This window comes from Sebastes umbrosus, chromosome 17 (assembly GCF_015220745.1).
Source record: "Sebastes umbrosus isolate fSebUmb1 chromosome 17, fSebUmb1.pri, whole genome shotgun sequence".
Classification (NCBI taxonomy): domain Eukaryota; kingdom Metazoa; phylum Chordata; class Actinopteri; order Perciformes; family Sebastidae; genus Sebastes; species Sebastes umbrosus.
In genome coordinates, this window is record NC_051285.1 from 13,315,202 (window position 1) to 13,339,528 (window position 24,327).

General features: G+C 39.0%; 2 protein-coding genes across 3 annotated transcripts in view; both read left to right on the top strand.

The window, feature by feature from the left end:
- Positions 1 to 718: 718 nt before the first annotated feature.
- On the top strand, positions 719 to 23,793 carry b3glctb (beta 3-glucosyltransferase b). 2 transcript variants are annotated; one of them, XM_037749083.1, is made up of 15 exons: positions 719 to 910; positions 3,725 to 3,762; positions 3,858 to 3,900; positions 4,770 to 4,879; positions 8,546 to 8,622; positions 8,764 to 8,875; positions 9,050 to 9,186; positions 9,436 to 9,499; positions 10,607 to 10,723; positions 12,353 to 12,422; positions 15,932 to 16,045; positions 17,889 to 17,988; positions 19,584 to 19,703; positions 21,011 to 21,155; positions 22,026 to 23,793. In XM_037749083.1, exons 1-15 carry the CDS (start codon positions 850 to 852, stop codon positions 22,149 to 22,151), a joined length of 1,434 nt encoding a protein of 477 aa, XP_037605011.1. In that variant the 5' UTR covers positions 719 to 849; the 3' UTR covers positions 22,152 to 23,793. The 2 variants fall into 2 exon arrangements, with proteins under 2 accessions (XP_037605011.1, XP_037605012.1); XM_037749084.1 differs by having other exon boundaries at positions 720 to 910; positions 3,861 to 3,900.
- The window catches only part of rxfp2a (relaxin family peptide receptor 2a), an 82,758-nt gene continuing 79,452 nt past the window's right edge, over positions 21,022 to 24,327 (top strand). Inside the window, exon 1 of the mRNA XM_037749081.1 lies at positions 21,022 to 21,155. The gene's annotated coding sequence lies outside the window, so the exon portion shown is untranslated. The remainder of the gene's footprint in view (positions 21,156 to 24,327) is intronic.

Genomic DNA, 24,327 nt, shown 5'->3' on the forward strand with positions numbered 1-24,327 from the left:
GTGATGTGGAAGTATAAAGAAAATAACAATACTCAAATAAAGTACCTCTAAATTGTACTTAAGTAAATTATGGTGGTAGACATATATAAGACTGTCCTACTTGATGCCAATATACAGTGGCTACACACTGAAAAACAGTGCCTGTTAGTATAACTTACATTATATATTTATATATTATATCAGAATGACCAGGACAGAGTAGTATTCTGGTGTAACGTCACTGTACTAAACTACAGTATGTCTTGGTAGTAACGTCATGTAACTGCAAGGCAATAACACTCTTCTGTGAACTGTAAATTTGTATTATATGACTGTATATGAAGATTGTTTATTACAAATATATAATTATAATTCTTTGTATGACCTCTCATGTGGAGAGTAGTGCTTTGCAAGTTTCAATTGTTAAAAGCACAATAAAAAAAAGTAAAAAAGTGGAAGTGATGTGGAAGTATAAAGAAAATAACAATACTCAAAAAAGTACCTCTAAATTGTACTTAATTATGGTGGTAGACATAAATAAAACTGTCCTACTTGATGTCAATTTATTTTATTAATTTTTTTTTTTTAAAACAGTGCCTGTTAGTATAACTTACATTATATATTTATATATTATATGAGAATGAACATGACAGAGTGCTATTGTGGTGTGAAGTTACTGTACTAAACTACAGTGTGTCTTGGTAGTTACGTCATATAAGTATGACCGCTAGAGGTCACTAAAGCGCCGCACTAACAGGCTCTGCAGTCGAGCACAGAGTTCTGCCTCTACAGGAATGTAGCCAACCAGTTTCTCCAGGTTCTCCATGAAAAGACGGTGATTTCAAAGGAAAAACAACCTCCACGGGAACCATGTCACACTATAATGTGGTGCACGGATGCAAACTGGTCGCTGTGCTTCTTCTTTGGCTTGGTAAGTGGAGTCAATGCACTACTGATGCAGCTACTCTGTTAGCTAAACAGCCACCTAGCACTAAACAGGCTACACTGCAACCGGAAATTGGTTCAATTTGGCCCTTCAAAGTAAATTTATATATGTAATTTAACAAGACGTAGAGTGCATTACAGTTCGAAAAAAATTTAAACATGTATTTACTTTGTGTTAACCCACTTGGGTTATTCGACAGTGACAACGTGGGTACTTGCTTTGCCACTAAATATTGATTATTTTGTTTTATTTTGAAATTCAAAACAGGAACTTGTGATCTTATAGTTGAAAGCTTGAAGGCACCACAAACAAATGCAGGTGATCCCATGGGGTCTGTTATCAAGAGGCTGTTTAAAGTACAGTGATGCACGTCAGGGGAATCAAATATAAGATGATTTCATCTGCAAATATGCCTCCAGGAAATGTTATGCACAGATATAATGACACAGAAACATTTGAGGAAAGAATGAAGATGATTTAGTTTGTAGTGAAATTGAACTTCCCATTTGTCTGTAACCCCCCTTTTTCTGTTTGTTCATCTTTTCTTATGTATGGATGAATTATGAATGAAGCTTGCAGGCCAGTTGCAGCAAAATATTTGTGTACTTTTGAAATGAGCCAGCAAACATTAAAAAAATGAAACGCCCTGCACACCCAGGCCAATTAGGTCTCTGTTCAGGTGGTCAAAGGTCACCAAACTCTATGTACTGGTGAGTGATAAAGGTGTAAGTTATCCTGACCTAACAGGAGCAACAAAACTAATAGGAGGGTGATGGAAATGTCAATCAAACACAGTCTATAGCCCCTTTTTTACAGCAGCCACCTTGACATATTATTGCAGGATAAACACAGGTGTTATAAATGCCATTAATTATGGCTCTGTTCTATTTAGGTGGGCCAAGGCCCTGGTTTATTGTGCATGCTGGCTCACTTGAACAGACCATAATTAATTTAATGAATTACACCTGTGTTTACCCTGCGATGGGTGTGCAGAGCCTTTAAAATAGACACTAACCTGTGTTAGACCTGGATTAAAATGTTTTACAAAATGAATATCACATCATTAGTATGTCTTTTCACCTTTTATAAGACATAGCAGAAAAAGCACAGGTGTAATTAATGACGTTAGTGATGGCTGCATTACATACACTATTACTGGGACTCTCAATCATTAATGTTATTAATTACACCTGTGCTTTTTCTACCATAACAGGTCAACATCTCTGCCGTGAAAGAGGCCGTTTGGCTGATATGTGTGGAAATATTTTGGATATTTATTTGCTTAAAATATCAAATACCAATAGTGATAGCTAGGGCTGTCTTGAATCCCATTTTTTGGGGCTTCGAAGCTTCGGTGAGAAATATTCGAAGGTATTTGAAGCTTCAGGACAGTGCTGCTGCCGCACTACTGTACACACACACACACACACACACACACACACACCTCTACACATATCAAACAGCGATATCCGTCTGAGAATAATAATTAATGTTGAATATGAATGAATAATGTTGTGGGATTATTTCATAGGCTATTTTGGAATTTATACTTTATTATTACATACTATATATACAAAAACAAAGCATTTGAATAATGATTTTGAGGTCGATTACCATGGCAACGGTCGAAGCTTGGAAGCATTCGGGTCAGCCCTAGTGACAGCCATAATGAAATTTACTTTTTCAATCTATTAATCTGTTTTCTTCCTAGTATGGCAGGTGTACCCATTCATAGGTTTGTTTTGCCCCTTGGTGTTACACGTACAGTACCTTCTATATAGATGCGAAGACATCAAATCAGCCAGATTAATTGAAAACACCTGCATGAGTCACCTGTGTGATGGCCTTGAACAAGGCAATGATAATACAAAACACACGATGGTTCAGCAACCACATGGCCTATTTCTTGCCTCAATTTTACAGCATTCAGAAGCAGTTTGGGTGGTTAGATTAGAAATAAATTCAACATCTCCAGATCAGTGATGCCTTTTTTCCAACACATGTAGGAAGTGAGAGTATTTGTGTTTGATGTCTGAGTCAGGAAGATAACTGTTCATCATTTACAGCTACATCAAGCCTGTCTCAAATACATTTTTAATGGACTTTCCACACCACAAAGAATGACACTACCTCCACCTTTGGCATAGATTGACACACATATATACACCATTATACTTGTTGACTCTCTTAAGTAGGATATGTTTACTACCACACCTCCTACACACTGAGCAGAGACAACTATAGCTGTCCTCGTTTCAAAGTCTGTTTTGAGTTTTCTTGGATTCAAAGTCTCGGTGTTCTCTTGTTGAGATAGTGATAAGAAGTGTAAAAATAACTCTGCTTCTGCTGTGGCAGTACTTGCACCATCATTACATGTCATACTATAACAGATGTGTCAAGATGTTAAAAGTTGGCAAAGTGTTTCCTTTTATGCAGTATATACATAGGTGTGAAGACAATTAGAATGACAGAAATATTTGCTTATTAATGGGCTTCAGCTAACAATAATTTCCATTATTGGTTGATGTGTTGATTTGCTTTTGATTTTTATTTGAGTGCCATAAAAGTCCAAGAACTCAAGGTAACATATTCAATCCAAAACCCCATAATATTCTATTTTCAACCAATTAAAATGTTATAAAACAGGCAATCATTTTTGCTTGATATACGACATCTGCTGTTAATTGATTTTCCGTTGATCCACTGATCATCAAATGGACTAATTGACTACTCATGTCAGCACAACTAATCAATTCATTTTGATAATAATAATGTTGCTTCTTTTTTCATCGCCTCAAGGTGCCTCTGCCGGAGAAAAACACACAGGTCGTGCTCATGTAAGTGCTGCCCCCCAGATTCTTGCTGTGATTATGCGTCATCCTGTGGCTCAGCAGTGTGTGTCCGACTTAACGAGAATCCCTCTGACTCCCAGCAGGCAGCAGAGCACCGGGAGCACGAAGCACGCAGCGCTGTTGGTGAGTGAGGGTCTGATATTTTTTCCACAGTGACACATTGTTAAGGAAAGCAATTTAGTTATATGGTGGAGTGTGTGAATGAAAAGCTCAACCCAGACACCAACATCTTTTAAGATTTTTGTATGGGAGAGGAGGACTTGGAGTTAAAGGTGAAGAAAGGAGGTTAAACGCGTTTGAACCGTTTCACAAGGAATAGTAAGCCTGTCCGGTGCTCACAGAATAGGGCAATTTTGTAACAGGAGAGACTTCAGAGATCAGGTCCAAAGCACACTGGAGCGCATGGACTTAAGGCAATACATTTTTTTCAACTTTAAGACACAGTTGGCTTCAAAACATTAGTCAGTAATAAAGGTCTTATAGGGTGTTATTTACATCCATAGGGAGCCTTTAGAAAGGTGCCGAATAAAAGTATGGCTTCTCCTAAAAAAAAATTATTATGATTGTGAATTAATCATTTAAAAGATTTTGGCGGGTCCAAAATTAATGTTTGGTTTATCTCTGTGGAAGATATCTGACGTTTGGTTCCCACTTCTAACAAGGCTTGTGAGCCAATAGTATAACGACATTGGTATCACGTGGTATCTGTGTGACACTGGTGTCTCCATCAGGCTGCAGGACAAGTGAATATTTACACAACAAAATCCACCTACAATTACCTTTTAAAACTCATGAAGTAATGTTATATCCTGTTGGTTTTATCCGTACAAGTGTAAAAAATGATAAGTTGTAGTTTTACAAGTGCTTATGTGTGGGACTTTCATGGCAAGAAAACAAATACTTGTATTTCATAAACTCCCCGTTTCTTTGCATCATCATGTCTCTTCCTAATTTGCGTTTCCTGTACCTTTTTCTGTGCATGTTTTTCTCAGGATTGGAGGAGGTGGTGTTAGTGATCCAGAGTCAGAGGAACTCCTTCCACGCCCGTCGAGGTGGTCAGAGGAAGGTTGAGATTCTGCAGCAGGCAGCTGAGCTGGGACAGGTAACATCTGGCAGTTAGTGGATTAGCACCGTTGGCTATGATCTGTCTTGTGTGTCCTCATGTGTGTTAGGTAGGTGTCCTCTCGGTCATCAAGATTAAAAAAATTGACTCCAATAAAACTCTTACTATGAAAAAAAAGAAGGTTACGATAACCTTTCAAAATAATGAGTAGTAATCTAATAGATCATTTCACAATACATCGATTCATTTATTTTATGTTGAATAGGGCTGTCACACAAATTTGTTTTAACGCCACTAATTTCTTTAACGCATTAACACAGCTTGTGATTTTTAGGTTGTAGCAGGCTCAGTTTTAAAGCTAGAGTGACGATACTGGCATCGTATGAAACTAGAAATATGTCATACTAGCTTGTCGAAAGGAGGCTAAAACTTTTCAAAGGGATCCCTTGACCTCCGACCTCAGCATATGTGAATGAAAATGGGTTCTATTGCAATAATCGCGATTAACTATGGACAATCATGCGATTAATTACGGTCCATGATTTAGTTATCGTACTGCTTGAGACAGATTTATAGGCAGCAGTTCTGTTTATGGTTGAGAGCAATAAATATTGTAATCACCATTAAGGACTCAAAAAGGTTGTGTAAATATCTACTATATGTATGCAACGTATTGTGCTGGCAATAACAGGGTAATGACGCTGCAAGCAGTTTAATTTTCAATGTGTATCAGTGACTTCTGGAGTTTGACTTGGAGTTTTGCATTAGTGTGTTATTACACTGGTACCAATAGGTGTCCTCCTCGCCACAGAACTCCACTACCTGAGCTGAGAGGAACCGCTGTCACACTGTAATTATTTACTGATATGTGCCTGTGAAAACTAATTTGTTATAGACCTCAATGAGATGACAGGCATATGGACGTGGCAGCCGGCAGTAGAGACGCAGAATAGTTGATTTTCCTTTGATGGGAATGGGTACTGTGAATCGAAAAGACCGTCATGCAGTCTTTTATTCTTCCTCCAAATTCATTTTCAATCCAGAAAACCCTCGCTGATTGAAAAAATGACAGAAGGCAGTCAGCAGGGGCTCCGAGGAACAATTTCCACAGCAGGATATTAGAAATAAGAAAATGTCCCCGACTGTTGTGAAAGCTTTATTTCCCTTGATTAATGAAAATTGTAACCGTCTTACATTCAGATCTGTTTTGGCTGTGGTCAAAGCACGAAGCATGTTTCTACATTCACAATGATTTGATAATGAGAATGTCTTGTAGTCTCTCAACCTCTCTCTGTGTTGGCGTCTTCTTTGTTAAGCGAGGAGACATCTGCAATCACACTGCAGCCTGTAAACAACCAAATGTGGTAAAAAAAGCAGCTGGAAAAACTTTAACGTATCTTACGCTTTGTTTGTGAACACATCGGTGAGTGATTCGCCAGCGTCAGAGCGGGACCAGTGATTGAGTTTGACATGTCTATGATTGTTTTGTTTTGGAACCAGGTGTTGGTGGTTTGAGGTGTTTCTGTACCATTTTCTACCTGAGACACAAAAAGAAAATACAGTTAGGGAGAAACATCACATTAGCTTCATGGTTCTAAAATAAACACAAAAACAAACTCTTTGTCATTCTTAGCTTGTTAAATGACTGTTCTTTCATGGCAGCTGTGAAAAGCAATTATACACTTTACTTTATACTCATATGTATCCCCCCTCATTTAGCTAAATCCTATTATAGCTCCACAGTTTTCCAGTTTCACTTTGACTTATTTACAATAATCCCTCTAAACAATGTAATTTTACTGTCCAGGTCTGGATTTTAGTTAAGTTTTTGTCTTGGGGACATTTATGAATGCAAAAAAAGGCAACGGCTACACACTTTCCATATTGTTACATATCATGTTAGTGTGATTCGTTCTAATGTTCAAATTAACCGCATTGATTTCAATCATAAAAAGTTAAATTCTAATATTAGCTGAGCTGTGAAGCGCGAGAATTCTGGTGAGTTTGAAAAGCAATAAATAAAACACTCAAATGACAAATTAAACAAATTTTATATATATAAATTTGACCCCTAAGTTCTCTGGTTTGGAAAATGGAAACAAACATGGATTTGATTTAGAGGTTGACCAATAGTGGATTTTTAAATGCCGATATAATAACGATGACATATAATAACGACGACATATAATAACGATGATGTATAATAAGGTGGTTAAATAACGCTCCAAACTTACGCTAAATTTTGACGACCTGGTGACCTCAAGATATGTGAATGAAAATGGGTTCTATGGGTGCCAACGAGTCTCCCCCTTTACAGACATGCCCACTTTATGATAATCACATGCAGTTTGGTGCAAGTCATAGTCAAGTCAGCACACTGACACACTGACAGCTGTTGTTGCCTGTTGGGCTGCAGTTTGCCATGTTATGATTTGAGCATATTTTTTATGCTAAATGCAGTACCTGTGAGCGTTTCTGGACAATTTTTTAACTGACAGTTTTTTGGGGGGTTGAGAAAGTCCTGAATTCACTGTGTCTTATAACATAATTTTGGACAAGAATAAGAGGTATGAAAAGGAAAGTTTTAGTATTAATGGAAAAGAAACAACCACAATATTCAAGAGAAACATGATTGATGTACCTAGTGGCATGCATATTGACAAAGCTGAAAAAATATTTTTGCTGCACTCACTCTAACGGAATATTTGTGGGAATTTTTGGGGAATAGAGAGATTGCGAGGTTCATATAAAATCAGACTTACATGCTGTGAAAATAGCCACTGCCTCCTCTGAAAGTGCTGATAAGAGAAAAGTTTAATATCACATTTAGATGTGTAGCCTACAATCATCTCTGTGTGTGTGTGCTTGTTCTGACAGGCTGGGATGTGTGTGTGTGCGTTTTGTCTAAGTGAGGTAGATGAGTGCAAGCTTTCTCTAGATGTGATGTTTATCACAGCTAGATAGACCTTGATTGTAGTGAGAGATTTTCTGAATGAGGGCAGGTTATGCGTCATGCGTTGTTTTGACTGACGTATAACTGGGTGTTTATGTCTGCAGGAAGGGATTAAGGATACACTCTGACATGTTGACAGCTGGTTTTCTGACTGACATATGGCTGTTTTCTTGTTTATTTGTTGACAATGAAACAGTATATATGCATATATATATACAGTAAATCATAGTTGGCGGTCATGATGTCACCGAAATATGAGCAGCAGCATCTCAGTTTTAATGTTAGTGCTTTGTTTACACAGATTCACATCTGTTCCACATCCTGCTTTATAGGGAGAGATAAACACTTTGTGACAGCCGTGTCACATGGCCCTTTATTTGTTGTAGGCCGTTAGTGCCAGCTTGGAATCCAAGACATCAGTGCCAATGCTGCGTCTTTTCAACCTCATTATAGAATCGCCTCATCGACTTATCACCTCACCGCAGCGCTTACAGCAGGTGGTAATAACCTCATTTTACACCCAGAGAGGTCTACTTGCATGTGTACTTTCAATGTGTTGATGTCTGTGTGGACATAAAGTAACTTTTTGGGAATATTATGTTTCCATTTGCTGTAGTTGTAAGAACAACTGCCAAAACGTTGTCACTCCTTAAAGGGGACGCACACACACACACACACACAAAGAGAGAGAGAGAGAGAGAGAGAGAGAGAGAGTTTGTACTCAGTTTCAAACTCAATTTTGTTTCATGCAGGGAGTTCCTGTTGTTCTTCTTCTCCATGAGCTGTCAGAATACGAAGGGGATTGGAGTATCCTCCCTGCGCTTCCTCTGTGAGTGTTAAACACACATATGGAGATGATCAACAAATTAATCAAATGAGATTCAATGATTTTTAATTAAATTTAGCTTTAATGATTCCTACGGGGGAAAATAAATGCACAAAGTTAATGGCTTCATGTGGATCTTTCCAGTCTCTCTGCCACTTATGGCCAATCAGCATCCTGGTTTTTCTTCATAGAGGAGGAGACCAGCGTCACACTGTCTGCTCTGCTGCAGGTCCTACATAGATATCCAGTCCAAGAGGTGAGATGCACACACCAGGACATGCAGACATCTCCCTAACAATACTGTCTTTATGTATTATATAGCCCTTTGAATGTCTTTATGGTGATCTAGTTCCCTGCGTTGATGCACATGTTAAACGGGCAACTTTCTTTTCATATCACCCTTCCCCGTTTCCCTTTTTGCAACTCACAGGAATGGTTTTTAGGTAAGCGTCTCCATGACAACGAGGCCTCCATTATCCACCACTATGCGTTCTCTGAAGACCCCACTTCCTTTAGTTATCCTGACCCTGCAGCAGGCTGGGCTCTCAGCACGCTGCTGCTCCAGAGGTGTGTGCGCATGAATGTGTCTCCTTTCTTTCTTTCTTTTTTTGCAGAGGTAAGAGACCCAGTCCACAATAAAAAGAAAAGATGTCAATCACACTCAAATCTATGCTTGAAATTCAAACATTTAAACCCCCTGGTTTATTCCATAACTTTGACTCACTAATGTACATTCTTGCATACAATGTAGGGAAGTTCACACTTCTATTCTGCCGTTTCTCTTCTTTCAACATCTTTCACTTTCATGTGTTTCAGACTCGCTGAGCGGATCCAACACGAGTATCTGAAGTCAGATTTCACCATCGATTTGAAACATGAGGTACTTTGATACTATTTCCAGGAGTTTTGTGAATCAGTGTGTCATCTCCTGCCTGCCTATCACTATATTGTTAAGACTCCGTTCTGGCTTGATTCTACTTTGCACCTCAACAACTGCTGTGAAAAGCATCATCAGTTTCGTCTTCCAGGCTGGCTGCTGAGTAAAAATAGATATATAACGATGAGAGACACCGTTCGCCCAGCGAATGGCTAGCCTTTTGTTAAAGAGGACCTAATAAGCTTTTGTGCTTTTTCACTTTCCTTTAGTGTTATATAGTTTTTTGTGCATGTAAAAAGTCTGCAAAGTTACAAAGCCTGAAACGCCTTGCTTGAAGTCCCGCCTTTTCTTCCGTAATGTGGTGATGTCACCAAGTAAGGGGAGGGGGGAGCAGGAGCTCAAACAGAGCGTTTCAGACAGAGGGTGAAAAGAAGTGCTGCAGCACAGCCGGTATGAGAAAAATAAAGCATTTTTTGAACATTAAAGCATGTAAACATGTTCTTGTAGAAACCCAATATACAAGTATGAACCTGAAAATGAGCATAATAGGTCCTCTTTAAAAAGGTTCCTGCAGCTTTCTATGCTTGTGGCTTTTGGTAAATCTATTGTTATATTATTAATGCAAAAGCTCTACGTCTGAATGGATTTAAGAATGTGTATTTTTGTGTGTGTGGGGAGATTGAATATGAACATTGAGCATGTAAACTGCTTTGCAAAAAAATCTTGGGAGAACCTTTGTTATCAGTTTGTGTAGCAAGGTTGAAATAACATAAGGGACGCATATTCAAATTTGACTATGTAATGATTTTAAATTAGTCCTAATAGGAGAGTAAATTCAAGGTCAAAGTAAAGCTGTGTTTTGCTTTACTTTCCCGATGTCCAGACTCAGCAAGGACATTAAATTCATAATGGTAATCCTCCTTAAAATGCAAAAGAGTGATGTAATTGAAATGCATAGTGTGAGGCATAAACCTTGAGCTGTGTGAGCCTTTTTGAAGTTCTCAAATGACTTGTGGATAATACAAAATTAATAAAACTAAAGATATTTACTGCTTGAGGACCCAGAGAGAGGCAACCATTCATCCTCATGTCTGTCTCTTGTTTTTCTAGATTGCGTTGTACATTTGGGAGGAAGGAAATGGTCCAAAGCTGACAGCAGTTCCAGAGTTTTGTACCAAAACGAGAGACAACTGTGCTACGACATTTACAACCTACCTGCCCAACTGTGTACGTACAACTCTTATTTATTAACGTTTACATCACTGTATTTGGGTGACGTTATAATTTGCAGTAAGTTCTTGTGTATGTGTGTGTGTGTGTGTGAACATTTGTGAGCATGCATTTATGATATATAGGCAGCTTCCAGGTGTGAAGGTGTGTAACTGTGTGATTGTGATCAGAGGCATCCTCTCAGTTAATCTTCCCTGTATAGATAAAGGTAAAAAAGAAATGTGGGCATGACTAGGTTTTGTTGGAAGTAATTATCAAGAGCAGGACATCAAGGACATCTCTCAGGGTTGCTTTTGTGATCCATCACATTTATAACTTTAGTTAAATCACTGAAACAGTGAGCACATTACGCACATTGCCACTGCCAAGGCCTACTGTACATGAATACAAATAGACTTTCAGACTGCAAGGACGAATGTGAGCTGAGTCAGCCTGGAGGCTAAACAGAAACTAAGTAGACAGCTCAGTGGGATGAAGGCGCACCGAGTGGGATGAAGGAGCACCGAGTGGGATGAAGGAGCACTGCAGCATCTGTTTGACTCAAGGCCAAAGAAGAAATTGTGGTACACAAAATAACATACGTCTACAAGATAGGACTCATAAAATCTTTATTTATATACATCTGTAATATAGAAGGCAAGATTTGCTCAGCATATGATGGATTTTGAACCCAGTGGGCAAACCTCCGGGTCTGAAAAGTAATGCCAATGCTGAAGTGCCTTAAACTTGCATTCTTTCTAATAGCCAGCAGGGGGCGACTCCTCTGGTTGCAAAAAGAAGTCTGATTGTATAGAAGTTTATGAGAAAATGACCCTACTTCTCACTTGATTTCTTACCTCAGTAAACATTGTAAACGTGAGTTTATAGACTCAATTACTAGTTTCAAGTCTTCTTCAATACAGCAAGATGTTCATTTAGTATATTATGGTCCCATTTAGAGTCAAATGGACCATAAAGCAGGGTATGCTTTACGTGGGTGACTATGTTCACTTCTTATATACTGTTTTTTCTCTTCCTTTTGCTGCTGTGATCCTTTAACTTCCTTGCATTTGATGAATGCAACACTAACAAAGTATAAATATACACAAGAATATCAAAAACACATTGCTGTTTGCATGACTTTTTCATAAAATAACTCTTCTGTCTCCAAATTATGGGGTAAATGTGCTTAAAAGGTAGCATAAATTAGAGGACCATCTGTCTCAAAGAATACATGAATAATGCAGCACTTATCGTGAGCTTACAGGAATTAGTGTTATGCATCGTGAGGAATTGTCTGGTGTTTATAATGAATATTTTGCAAGGGTAGCAGATCAAAAATGAAAGCTATAAATAAGTACTAACATCCCGATTACTGTTGGTAATTCTCGGGAATAAGAAGCGACATGAAATGGGAATTCAGTGCAAAAGAGATAATAGTGTAATAATACGTGATAGTACTATTAGGACCTAGTGTGCCTCATTTTGCCATCCCGACTCAATTTTAAGTCCATTAAATTCTGTATATGTTGCACCTCACACTGTGTTTGTGTTTGTCCGTGCACTTTTTTGCCATTTTATAGCTATGTTGCATCATTTTTTTTTTTAATGAAGAGTAACATTATTTTTCTTTCTCTCTTTTCCCAGGGAGATCCAGTGTCGAGGAAAGAAGTATTTGTTGCTGTGAAAACTTGCCAAAAATTCCACTCAGAGAGAGGTGAGTTATTCCCAACCCTTTTTGAAGGACAAAACAGTTTCATTCATTAAAAACATTATATTCTGCAGTGGTGGAAGACGTATTCAGATCTTTAACTTAAGTAGAAATACTAATTCTATAATGTAAAAAGACCTAATTACGAGTAAAAATTCTGCATTCAAAACCCTGCTTAATTAAATGTACAGAAGTATTATCAACAAAAGTAAAATGACTCGTTCTTCAGACAATCTGACAAGTAACCAGCAACTATATCTGTCAAATAAATGTAAAGGAGTAAAAAATACAGAATTTCCCCCTGACATGTAGTGGAGTTTAAATATAAAGTAGCATAAAAAGTAAATAATCAAGTGAAATACAAGTACTTCAAAGTTTTACTGAAGTACATTACTTGAGTAAATGTGTAATTAATTTCTGCCACTGATATTCTATTACATTATTGTCGTCTACTGCTTTATTGTGATGAATGAATCGTATTAAGTGTAATATAACAACATTTTGTCCATTGTAAAAGTGCAGTGAAGAGAAATCATATATATTCTTTTAGTTGTTAAACCATGCAACACAGCCAGTGATGTAATCTAACCAAGTACATTTACTCAAGTACTGTACTAAAATATAATTTTGAGGTACTTTTACTGTACTTGAGTTTTTATATTTTCTGCAACTATATACTTACACTCCACTACAATTCAGAGGGAAATATTGTACTTTATACTGCACTACATTTATCTGACAGCTTTAGTTACTTTACAGATTTATATTTTGTATTAATAATCTGAATCAACTAATATGTTATTAATACAGACGTGGACAAAATTGTTGGTACCCTTCCGTTAAAGAAAGAAAAACCCACAATGGTCACTGAAATAACTTGAAACTGACAAAAGTAATAGTAAATCAAAATTTACTGAAAATGAACTAATGAAAATCAGACATTGTTTTTGAATTGTGGTTCAACAGAATCATTTTAAAAAACAAACTAATGAAACTGGCCTGGACAAAAATGATGTTACCCGTAACTTAATATTTTGTTGCACAACCTTTTGAGGCAATCACTTCAATCAAGTGATTTCTGTAACTCTCAATGAGACTTCTGCACCTGTCGACAGGTATTTTGGCCCACTCCTCGTGAGCAAACTGCTCCAGCTGTCTCAGGTTTGAAGGGTGCCTTCTCCGAATGCATGTTTCAGCTCCTTCCACAGATGTTCAATAGGATTTAGATCAGGGCTCATAGAAGGCCACTTCAGAACAGTCCAATGTTTTGTTCTTAGCCATTCTTGGGTGTTTTTAGCTGTGTTTTGGGTCATTATCCTGTTGGAGGACCCATGACCTGCAACTGAGACCAAGCTTTCTGACACTGGGCAGCACATTTTGCTCCAGAAAGCCTTGATAGTCTTGAGATTTCATTGTACCCTGCACAGATTCAAGACACCCTGTGCCAGATGCAGCAAAGCAGCCCCATAACATAACCGAGCCTCCTCCATGTTTCACATTAGGTACAGTGTTCTTTTCTTTGGATGCTTCATTTTTGCGTCTGTGCACATAGAGCTGATGTGACTTGCCAAAAAGCTCCAGTTTTGTCTCATCTGTCCAAAGGACATTCTGCCAGAAGCTTTGTGGCTTGTCAATTTGCATTTTGGCAAATTCCAGTCTCGCTTTTTTATGATTTGCGTCCTCCTCGGTCGTCTTCCATTAAGTCCACTTTGGCTCAAACAGTGACGGATGGTGTGATCTGACACTGATGTACCTTGACCTTGGAGTTCACCTCTAATCTCTTTGGAAGTTGTTCTGGGCTCTTTGCTTACCATTCGTATTATCCGTCTCTTCAATTTGTCATCAATTTTCCTCTTGCGGCCACGTCCAGGGAGGTTGGCTACAGTCCCATGGACCTTAAACTTCTGAATAATATGTGCAACTGTAGTCACAGGAACATCAAGCTGCTTGGAGATGGTCTTATAGCCTTTACCTTTAACATGAAGGTCTATAATGTTCTTTCTAATCTCCTGAGACAACTCTCTCCTTAGCTTTCTGTGGTCCATGTTCAGTGTGGTATACACCATGATACCAAACAGCACAGTGACTACTTTTGACCCTTTAAATAGGCAGACTGACTGATTACAAGTTTGAAGATACCTGTGATGCTATTTACAGGACACACCTTAGTTTAACATGTCCCTATGGTCAAATTATTTTCCATCTTTTCTAGGGGTACCATCATTTTTGTCCAGGCCAGTTTCATTAGTTTGTTTTTTAAAATGATTCTGTTGAACCACAATTCAAAAACAATGTCTGATTTTCATAAGTTCATTTTCAGTAAATTTTTATTTATTATTACTTTTGTCAGTTTCAAGTTATTTCAGTGACCATTGTGGGTTTTTCTTTCTTTAACGGCAGGGTACCAACAATTTTGTCCACGTGTGTAAATAAATATAATATATATAATAATAAATATAAATGCCACACCATAATCAGCTGCAATATCAATGTGATGTATACAGTAATGCAGCAAATTATGTAATTTATATTACTCTGACATAGGACATTCAATAAGTATACTTTTGATACTTTAAGTATATTTTGATTCTAATACTTTTGTATTTTTACTCAAGTAAAATTTAGAATGCAGGAATTTTGCTTGTATTTAACACTATAGTATTACTACTACTACTGAGTACTTCTTCCACCGCTGAACACAGCACTCTGCAAGCCAAACTGTCCCCTTGGGGTGCCGTCGTTGCCAAAATGAACTCTTTCAATTTATGTTTATCACAGAATAAATGGAAATTAAATGTAAATTACAGGACATTTAGCTGCAAAAGTTTTACTTTTAATGTGTTATTGTTTTTTGTTTACTGCCACTTGCTTAACAGTCTGCTGGTCATTCAGTCCTAGTTAACCTGTCAGGTGAAAAACTACCAGTTTAAATTCACAACCTCATCTGGACTGTCTGCTGAAATTGCGACTGCTTGTGTAATTATCCAAAACACTGGTGTCTGTTTTTAGGGTCAAAATGAGCCAGCAGTTATAGACTGACTATTTTAAAGCAATGAACACCATCAAAAGTAGAAAGAACAAGGTGTGATTAAGTCGGCTGCTACTTTAAATTCTGGTTATTAGAATTGCAGAGCAAGCTGTCACCGTGTACTCTACAATCAATTAGGTAGTGGATTAGTTTCAGAATGAATTCACCTAGGATTGGTCCCACTTCTCGTGGATCAAAATGAATTATGTGTGATTATGACTGGCAGTTATTATTTGATGGTGTTCTTATCCAGATCAAAATGCAGCATGAGTGACTTATCCAGAGTCTAATGCAGTCAGAGGTAGTAGACATCCTTCATTATTTGATTGCACAGTCCTTTGGAGTTGACTGGTTTGCAGTAGGGACTTAGAGATTTAATAGTGAGCTCTGTATGCGTCTGCATGATTCAGAGATAATGTCGTTTGAGGTTCAGTTTTCTTCCCCCCTCCTGATCTCTTTTTAACCCTCTCCCCTTTTCTCCTCACAGTACCAGTCGTGAAGGCGACCTGGGAGAAAGACGCTGGGTTTTTAGAGTATTACAGCGATGTCACTGACGCCTCCATACCCACAATCAGCCTGGGAGTGCCCAACACCGAGAGAGGTGAGCTGATCCAGGATTTGTTGGAGGGATTAAATCAGAGAGTTGTCCTGGAAGCACTTGGGGAGGAAGTTGCCTGTTGTCACCATACAACCCTGACCAGAATAGAGCGCTGCAGGGATGACGTAACTCTTGAGATTATTATCGGATGTGTCTCTCCTCTTTGTTTCCTGTGTGCAGTCACTATATCGCTATGGCGTCAAGATCGTCAAGTTCAAGTGGTAGTTCACTCACCACACTGTGCCTGATGTGAGATCAGTGTTAATGGGAGATAGGATGTGTTTCAGGCTCTTGAGGACTCCCGACTTCCTGTCCTCACCACAGATGGAGGAATAAGTGTATGAACAGACATATCAGAAGACTAGAGTCCATCTAAATAAAGCAATAACTACAAAGTCATTCCTTTTCTCAGTGCAGAGGTGGATAGATGACTCTTGAACTCCCTCTTATATTTGTTTCTCTGCTCCTGTTCACAGGCTGATGAAAGTAGTACACTGTCTATCATGTCCTCTGTATAATACATGTTTCTTAATTTTGTTTTCTTTATTCCCCCACAGTCTTTAATACTTTCCAAGCCCATGCTTTTTTTAAATTTTCTCATTTTCCTCAATATTTTCTCTTCTTTTTATGTCTACGCGCTGTTCGACATCCGTGGCCGGAGGTATTAATGTTTTCGGGTTGTCCATCCGTCTGTCTGAGTGGACTCAAGGATGAAGTGATTAGGTTTTTAGTGGTCAAAGGCCAAGGTCACTGTGACCTTACGTCCGTCTCATTCTCATGATATCTCAGGAACGCCTTGAGCGAATTTCTTCAAATCTGGCACAAAGTTGGACTCAAGGATGAACTGATTAGAATTTGGTGTCAAAGGTCAAGGTCACTGTGACTTCACAAAGTTTTTTGCCATAACTCAAGAATTCATTAGCTACTTATGACAATTTTACATAATTGTACAATTGGATGAAATTATGAAGTGATGTGATTTTGGACAGACATGGATGTAAACTGCAACTGGACTGGTTGGAAAACATAATCAGCTTAAACTACAGCGGGGCTTCGGCAGCAACCAGCCAGCCACAGACAGATTCAGATTCACTGACACCTTTGATCTGCAGCCCAACAAGGGTGGCTGTGGCTCAGAGGGTAGAGCAGGTTGTCCACCAATCGGAAGGTCGGTGGTTCGATCCCCGGCTGCTCCGGGTCACATGTCGATGTGTCCTTGAGCAAGACACTTAACCCCAAATTGCTCCCGGAGGCATAGCCATCGGTGTGTGAATGAGTATTTAGATTAAATCCTGATGGGCAAAGTTAGCCTCTGCCATCAGTGTATGAATGTGTGTGTGAATGGGTGAATACCGACATGTAGTGTAAAGCGCTTTGAGTGGTCGGAAGACTAGAAAAGCGCTATATAAGTCCAAGTCCATTTACCATTTACCAACAGCAGGCCGGGAGCACAGCTTCGCCTCGCTGCCAACACCAACACCACGCTGCTGGAGAACCAGGCCGTGTTGATGGGCCCACCAGAGGGAAAAATGAAATAGAGAGGTTTTCTAAAGGAATTCTGGTGCTTGGAATCACTACCACTTTTGTCCACTGGGGCTGCCAAAATCAACATAAATGAAAGTTCCTCGTAGTAACTTTAAAGACAATGAGGAATGTTTTTTAATGAGAAAACAGACCAGATCTTTCATATATACTGGCTTCAGTATGAGCACAAATTCACTTCATAAATTATCTTAGGGGTCAAAAACAGCCAGTTGATATAATACTTCCATGGGGTCCGAACCTGAACTGGCAGCCCCTGCTTCATCTTTTTCACACTATTTCTTTATGTGTCTTCTCCCTGCAGGGCATTGTGGGAAGACGTTTGCAATCTTGAAACGGTTCTTGAGCGAAGCTGTGCCAAAGGCTGATTGGCTACTCATTGTTGATGACGATACACTCATCAGGTAACTGGGAGAAGAGATTCTGTTTTAACCTACCACTCCTAATTTAAAGCATCAACACAAACATTTCAAATGCATTTTTGATTTGAAGTTGCAGTAGTGACTTGCTAAAGTAAAAGAATAATTTACATCTCTCTTAAAGATGTGATTTATGCCGGCTAATAATTCTGCATAAGCCAGCCAGAACTATAAAGGTTTAACTTACTGACATCTGCAACAAAGCTGGCAGGAGGGTGAGAGAGCTGTCAATCTGTAAAGTCTCACACAGTCCTGAGAAAAGCTCAAAGCCTTTAAACCTCTGCAACTCCTTGAGGACGCCTGCGACCTCGGCCAGCTTTACTTTCTTTCAGAGACTTTAATTGGCTCAGTTTAAGAGTTAGAGTGAAGGTTTCATATGAAAACTTAAGGAATCCATTGATACTAGCTCGTCGGGAAGGAGGCTGAATAACACTCCAAAGTTGGGATACATTTGGGACATTTTTAAAGGGGTCCCTTGACCTCTGACCTCAAGATATCTGAATGAAAATAGGTTCTATGAGCTTAAAGTAGTTTCTACATACTGAGGTCCCTAAACAGTCTTGGAATTACATAAATTGGGTATCACTGTAAAGCTGAGACTCTTGTGGATTCGGTGAACCCAATTGCATTCATGTGTGATGATGTTAGTCCCCATAGTAGCCATTTCATTGTAGTGAGACCATTTTTTAAGCTTGACCTCACTGTATAAAATGACCTGTGGTGACCTCTAGGATAATCACAGCCTCATGAAACTTTACAGCCACAAACTACAGACCTGGGACATTCAGAGGATGGATGGCTTGCCTAGGTATATTGACAATAAGGGGGTTTCTGAAGAGTTTCCAGAACAGAAGTGCTCGCCATCCAATCGCCGAAAAATGCAATTCTTGCAGAAATCTCAAAATGTCCGTGTCAGTTTTTGAAACCAAATCACAGCATTCCTTTTTCTGTGGTGTTCCTCAAGGTCTTGGTGTCTTAATGTTGTATTTTGGAGGGATTATTGATCATTTTGATCATTTCTTGAGTGGTAAAAAATGGTTAAATTAAGCACCAAATCTGTGTAACAAATGGTTTCAACCCCAAAATTGCTGCAACAACTTATGAGACATAACAGAGCATGGGAATGGCTGTCATATACTTCTATCATAATATTTTAAACCCTTATACACAATTTATTTTAATTAATTCATTAATTATTTCCTTTTATGTTTTATTAATGACTAGAACAACTTGACACAGAACTGAGCAGCATCTCAAATTAATCGTTTCCAGCCTTCAGATGATATACAGTACATCACTCTTATGCGACATCTACTACTGATCTGCTATCCCCCCCCCCCCCCCCCCCCCCCCCCCTAAAAAAAGGAGGTTATGTAGTTTTGGTGCAATACAGAAACAACTTTAGAAATTGTTTTGATCCCCTAAATTCCTGTGGATTCTCTTATTATAGATATTTGATGTAGCTAGGACCTTGTTTTGTCTGTCTACAAACAGTCTGTACAGTTTATGGTATGTGCTTGTGTTTGGGAAGAATGCATGCATGCACCTCACTTCGTGTCTCACTTCTTGTCTGTCTATAGTTTACCCAGGTTGCGTCGACTGCTGCATTGCTATGACCCAAAGGAAGCAGTGAGCCTGGGGGAGAGATACGGCTACAGCTTGCTTCAGAAGGGATACAGCTACACCACAGGAGGAGGAGGGTGAGGCTGCAGGGTGAAGGGAGTGTGGTTGTGCTGTTGGTGTTAAGGTATTCAGACAGAAAGTGAATTGAATTTTCACCATGAATGCGACGGACCATTTGTCTTTATTTGCCTCCAACAGCCAATGTACCAACTGTAGAGACGGTAGCTGTAAGTTATCAACGGACGCACCAACCATTTCTGTGAGAGTGTGTCTGTGTGTTTGTGTTCAGCTCAGCCTCTGACTGAACTCAGAACCCAAAACTCCGGTTCTGTCTGTTATTTCCTTCCAGACTTTCTCCAGGACACACGCACATTTTTGAAACACAATTCATGTCTTTCCACGGACATTTCAACTGTGCCGCTTCTCAAATTCGCTTTATGTCTGAACACACCGTTATGGGGAATGGAGCTGCTATGCAAGGTTTTAACAATGTCGCAGTAAAACAAAACTCAATATATAGTATGACAGTGTTACATGTTGTACAGTACAGACTGTGTCTACTCGTCCCAAAACTTCATTGCAGCCGCTTTCCTGCAAATATTGAATTAAATATTCAAAAGTTAAGAGCCATTTTTCATTAGTCCACTATATCATCAAATGGAAAACAATTAGATGTTATCGTTGGGAATCTTGTTATTCAGTAATGACTAGAATTTAAAGCTGCTATAATCAATATGTTTATATTAATGATGGATCAAATGACTTGTATGACTCCTTGTGTGTTGCTATGGCAAACTTGTTACCATAGCTACCTATTTACACATACATTAGCACATACAGAGCAACTATGTGTGCAACCAATTAAATCAAATAATTATCCATGTCTATGTTTATGTTCATTTTCATGTGTGCATGTAACATCTTCATTGTAAAGCACTTTTAAGTTTAATTTTATTAACTTCATCATTAATTTGGAGCCGTGTTTCTGTCCACCTGATGAATGTCACTCTCTTTCAGCTCTGTTTTTCTACCAACACTTGAAGGAAATATCTGGCTCTTTAGCTGCTAAATGCTCCACTATGTTCACCAGGCAACAGTTTGTTTTTTTGGCTTCACATCATGTTAAAGTGAAAAACAGTGGTGGAAGCGCTGATACTATTGACGCACAAAGCAGGAGATCCTGATGCACAGACTATACATGAAGAAGAAAATTCAAGATACAAGTAATCTGAAAATCTTTTATTGCCATGATTAAAAACAAATAACAGCACATCAGCTTTCCTCGGGGTCAGACAATCACACACAGGCACGTAAATCTTGTATTATGTATATTTTTGTGAAACTAATTCCCTTTCTTATTTAAATATCTGTGTTCTGTGTGCAGGATGGTGCTCAGTCGGGTGGCGGTGTCCAGGCTGGTTTCCAGTGGTTGTCGCTGCTACAGTGATGATGCTCCTGATGACATGGTGCTGGGCAGGTGCTTCACTTCCCTGGGTGTTCCCATTACACACAGTCCACTGTTCCACCAGGTAAGGCACAACACACACACACACACAAACACACACAGACTACCTGTTCTTTAGCGCTGCCCCCTCTCAGTCGATTAGTCGACTAATCATTGTTTTGGTCTTAGTTGACTAAGATTCCTTTAGTTGATTTTTTGTTTTTTTCATGCTGAATGACTTATTTCCAACAAACTTATGAGCGCATCTCTGGTACACACAAGATTTAAAGTGGTTTAAAGTGCTTTTTTGTGATTCTTTGTGGAGAAACTCACTTTTACAGATCTGTCGATTAAATCAACTAATCAATCAGTTGACAAAATCATAGTGTTAAGCTTCGGTTATACTTTCTGCAAGGACGGCCGCACGGATATGAGCTTACGTGGAATTGTGACGAGGAAATATTTGAATCTTTTATACTCCATTGAGGTTTTATCCTCGCGGCAAACCATCATTCTCAAAGCTCCTCAAAGTTCTCAATTTCCTCCGCCCATCCGCGTCCGAGTAGTTGGAAAAATGTGGATGTTCGCGGACAAGCAAAAAAACCTGCCGCACGGAACCCACGTCTGATGGTGTGACGTCACTTTGGCCGTAGAAACTACTTAATAAGCTAAAAGCGTTCCAATGGGAGCCAGTTTTTATCCAGTGTCAGAGGACGCTCTGATCTCTTCACATTTGTCTTCAGTGTAGGTGGGAAAAGACAGAAAGACTGCCTTGTGGGTTACGCAGGCTATAATATAATAACAGAATATTGAATGAACTACCCTGGAGCAAAGGTTAGATTGTTAGCAGCCGTGGGAATCCACAGAATAAACAAAATATGAATCATTAAGCATACATGGGCACCCACACACACACACACACACACAGACAAACCACTTGTTCTTGATATTTTAGGCCCGACCGTATGACTACTCCGAGACATTGGAGCAGGCCGTCTCCTTCCACAAGCACTGGAACATAGATCCTGTGGTCGTCTACAAACACTGGCTGCAGGACACACACCCACGAGACGAACTGTAGAAATACTGTGTGTATGCAGTTATGTATACCGTACTGTAGACAAACACTGAATCCAAATTTGCACAACAGCGTAGAGTTAAAGATGAGCAAGCAGCAACCACTACAGTGACTGTAATGTCCAGAGAGACCTGGCAAATGTGCTTTGAAACATAATTCTTACAAGCCTTAATACTTGCATTGATCAATATTTTTGATATCAACATTACCGGTTGCAGAGAATTATCCCCCAAGTGTGGTTCTACAGAGGTTTTTAAGCTTCATTTAGCGTACCTTTTTGGTTTAAGGGCATGTGCACTTACTGTATGTTTGAGTCAGAGCAAAAAAGCACTATTAAAGAGCACCTACACAGCCAAAACAGCAGCCAGACAGACTTGCTGAGTGGATGCTAATGTTTCTTTGCCTCCGCAACAACGCTACAACAACGCCAGTGGCATGCTAACATTTGGTTGTTGTTTGTTGGTCTCGAGAAGTTGGAGGACTTCCTGTTGACATCAGTACATTCTCAGATTTTTCATCTGAAAGTGCACACTGATTCAACATTAAGTGTTCGAGTATCACTGCTGTCACTTTACCCCCAAGCTCTGATATGATCTGTGTTGTATTGGTGAAGAGACATCCAGAGTTTATTTAGTTTTATTTTATTTATTTAGCCAGGCATTTGAGGTTTGAAACCTCTACAAAAGAGACCTGGCCATGACGGCGCAGCTTAAAAAGTTGCAGACAAAATAAATGTAAAATCAAGTTGTAAAATGCACTAATAGCCGAATCCAGAGTTATTTCCCTTCCTCCGTTCATGTGAATGAGACTGAACTGGAGCGAGGGCTGGGAGGCGGAGTTAAAGGAAACGCCACTGCGCCTGCTCTATGGGCCCAATGGATACGGAAGATCGCCGGATGATACGAATACTTTATCACCCGGCAGTTGAAGCCGTTTTGGCTTCATGCACCACTGAGCAACTCTCATAGGAATGAACAGGAGCCCGCCTCCAACGCTGTATCCAGTTCCCTTTATATATCAATGTCGCCTCCCTGTGGTGTTCAGAGGATGAGGCACTGAAGGATTAACGTTACACTCAGTGTTATAAATAAGATATTTTTTTGTAGTACACCTTGCAGTCAACTGAGTATTCACACAGACCATGGTATAAAATCCATCTATTTCAGTAATATTTGCTAATATTTTGTGTTCATTTCACTTTTAGACTAACACACTAAAAGAATAGTTTGACATTTTTGGAAATGTTCATATTCCTTTTTTTGCTGTTATTCCTGACTATTCCGTTATTTCTTTTTTTTATTTCATAAAACAAAATTCAGCATAAAAAGTAGTGTGCACATGTTTTTAGAACTTGCTGTTTATATGTTTACCACATGGAATATGATTATGTGAATCAGTCTCTAATGGAGGAATTTTCAGTAGAGTTTTGTAGAATTTTATTTTGTGATCTGTGAACAGCAGAACTGTGTGTTTTATGGGTTATTGGGTGTAAAAGTAATTACAACCACAGCTGCCAAGCCTCAATTTAAAATGCCATTTTGCAGCTGTTTTTATGAATATATAAATGTCTGTGCGTGCCTGCTGAAAACCTGTTAAATTACATTTTTAAATAATTTGAAAATAAAATATTCATTGAACAAAACTTTATTGTGCGTGTTTTGTTTTGTTTGGCCTCATAACAGACTGGCGTGATTGTGTGAAGGAAGTATCATCACATGCTGTTGTAGGACACAAAAAGAAACAGAATTATGTCTTCCTTACTCCACTTTTCTCTCTTTTGTAGGAAACAAAATGCTGCTGCTGTTTTTGCAAAGATTCTCTCAAAAATAGATTTGTTCTCAGGAGACCATCATAGACCAATAAAATTGAGTCTGGTTCCATTCAGAAGTCGTCATCTCATTTCTTCAGTCCGTCGCAGCACAGCTCCAAAAACAGACTGAAGTAGTTTATTTCTCAACTTGTGATGATGATTAAAGTTGTAAATAGAAGGCTTAGGTGGGATACCACTCCTTGATGATATTACATTTTCTTTTCTCACCCTCAGCCTGTGTGTCTTTCTTTTTTCCAGACTTGTCGTCTCATTGTGGCCAGTATCATGTCACTGTGACATCTGTTACCATAGCAACTGGGACAATGACTGCCCGTAGAGACAGTCCTGTTGTGACAGTTTCTCCTCCAA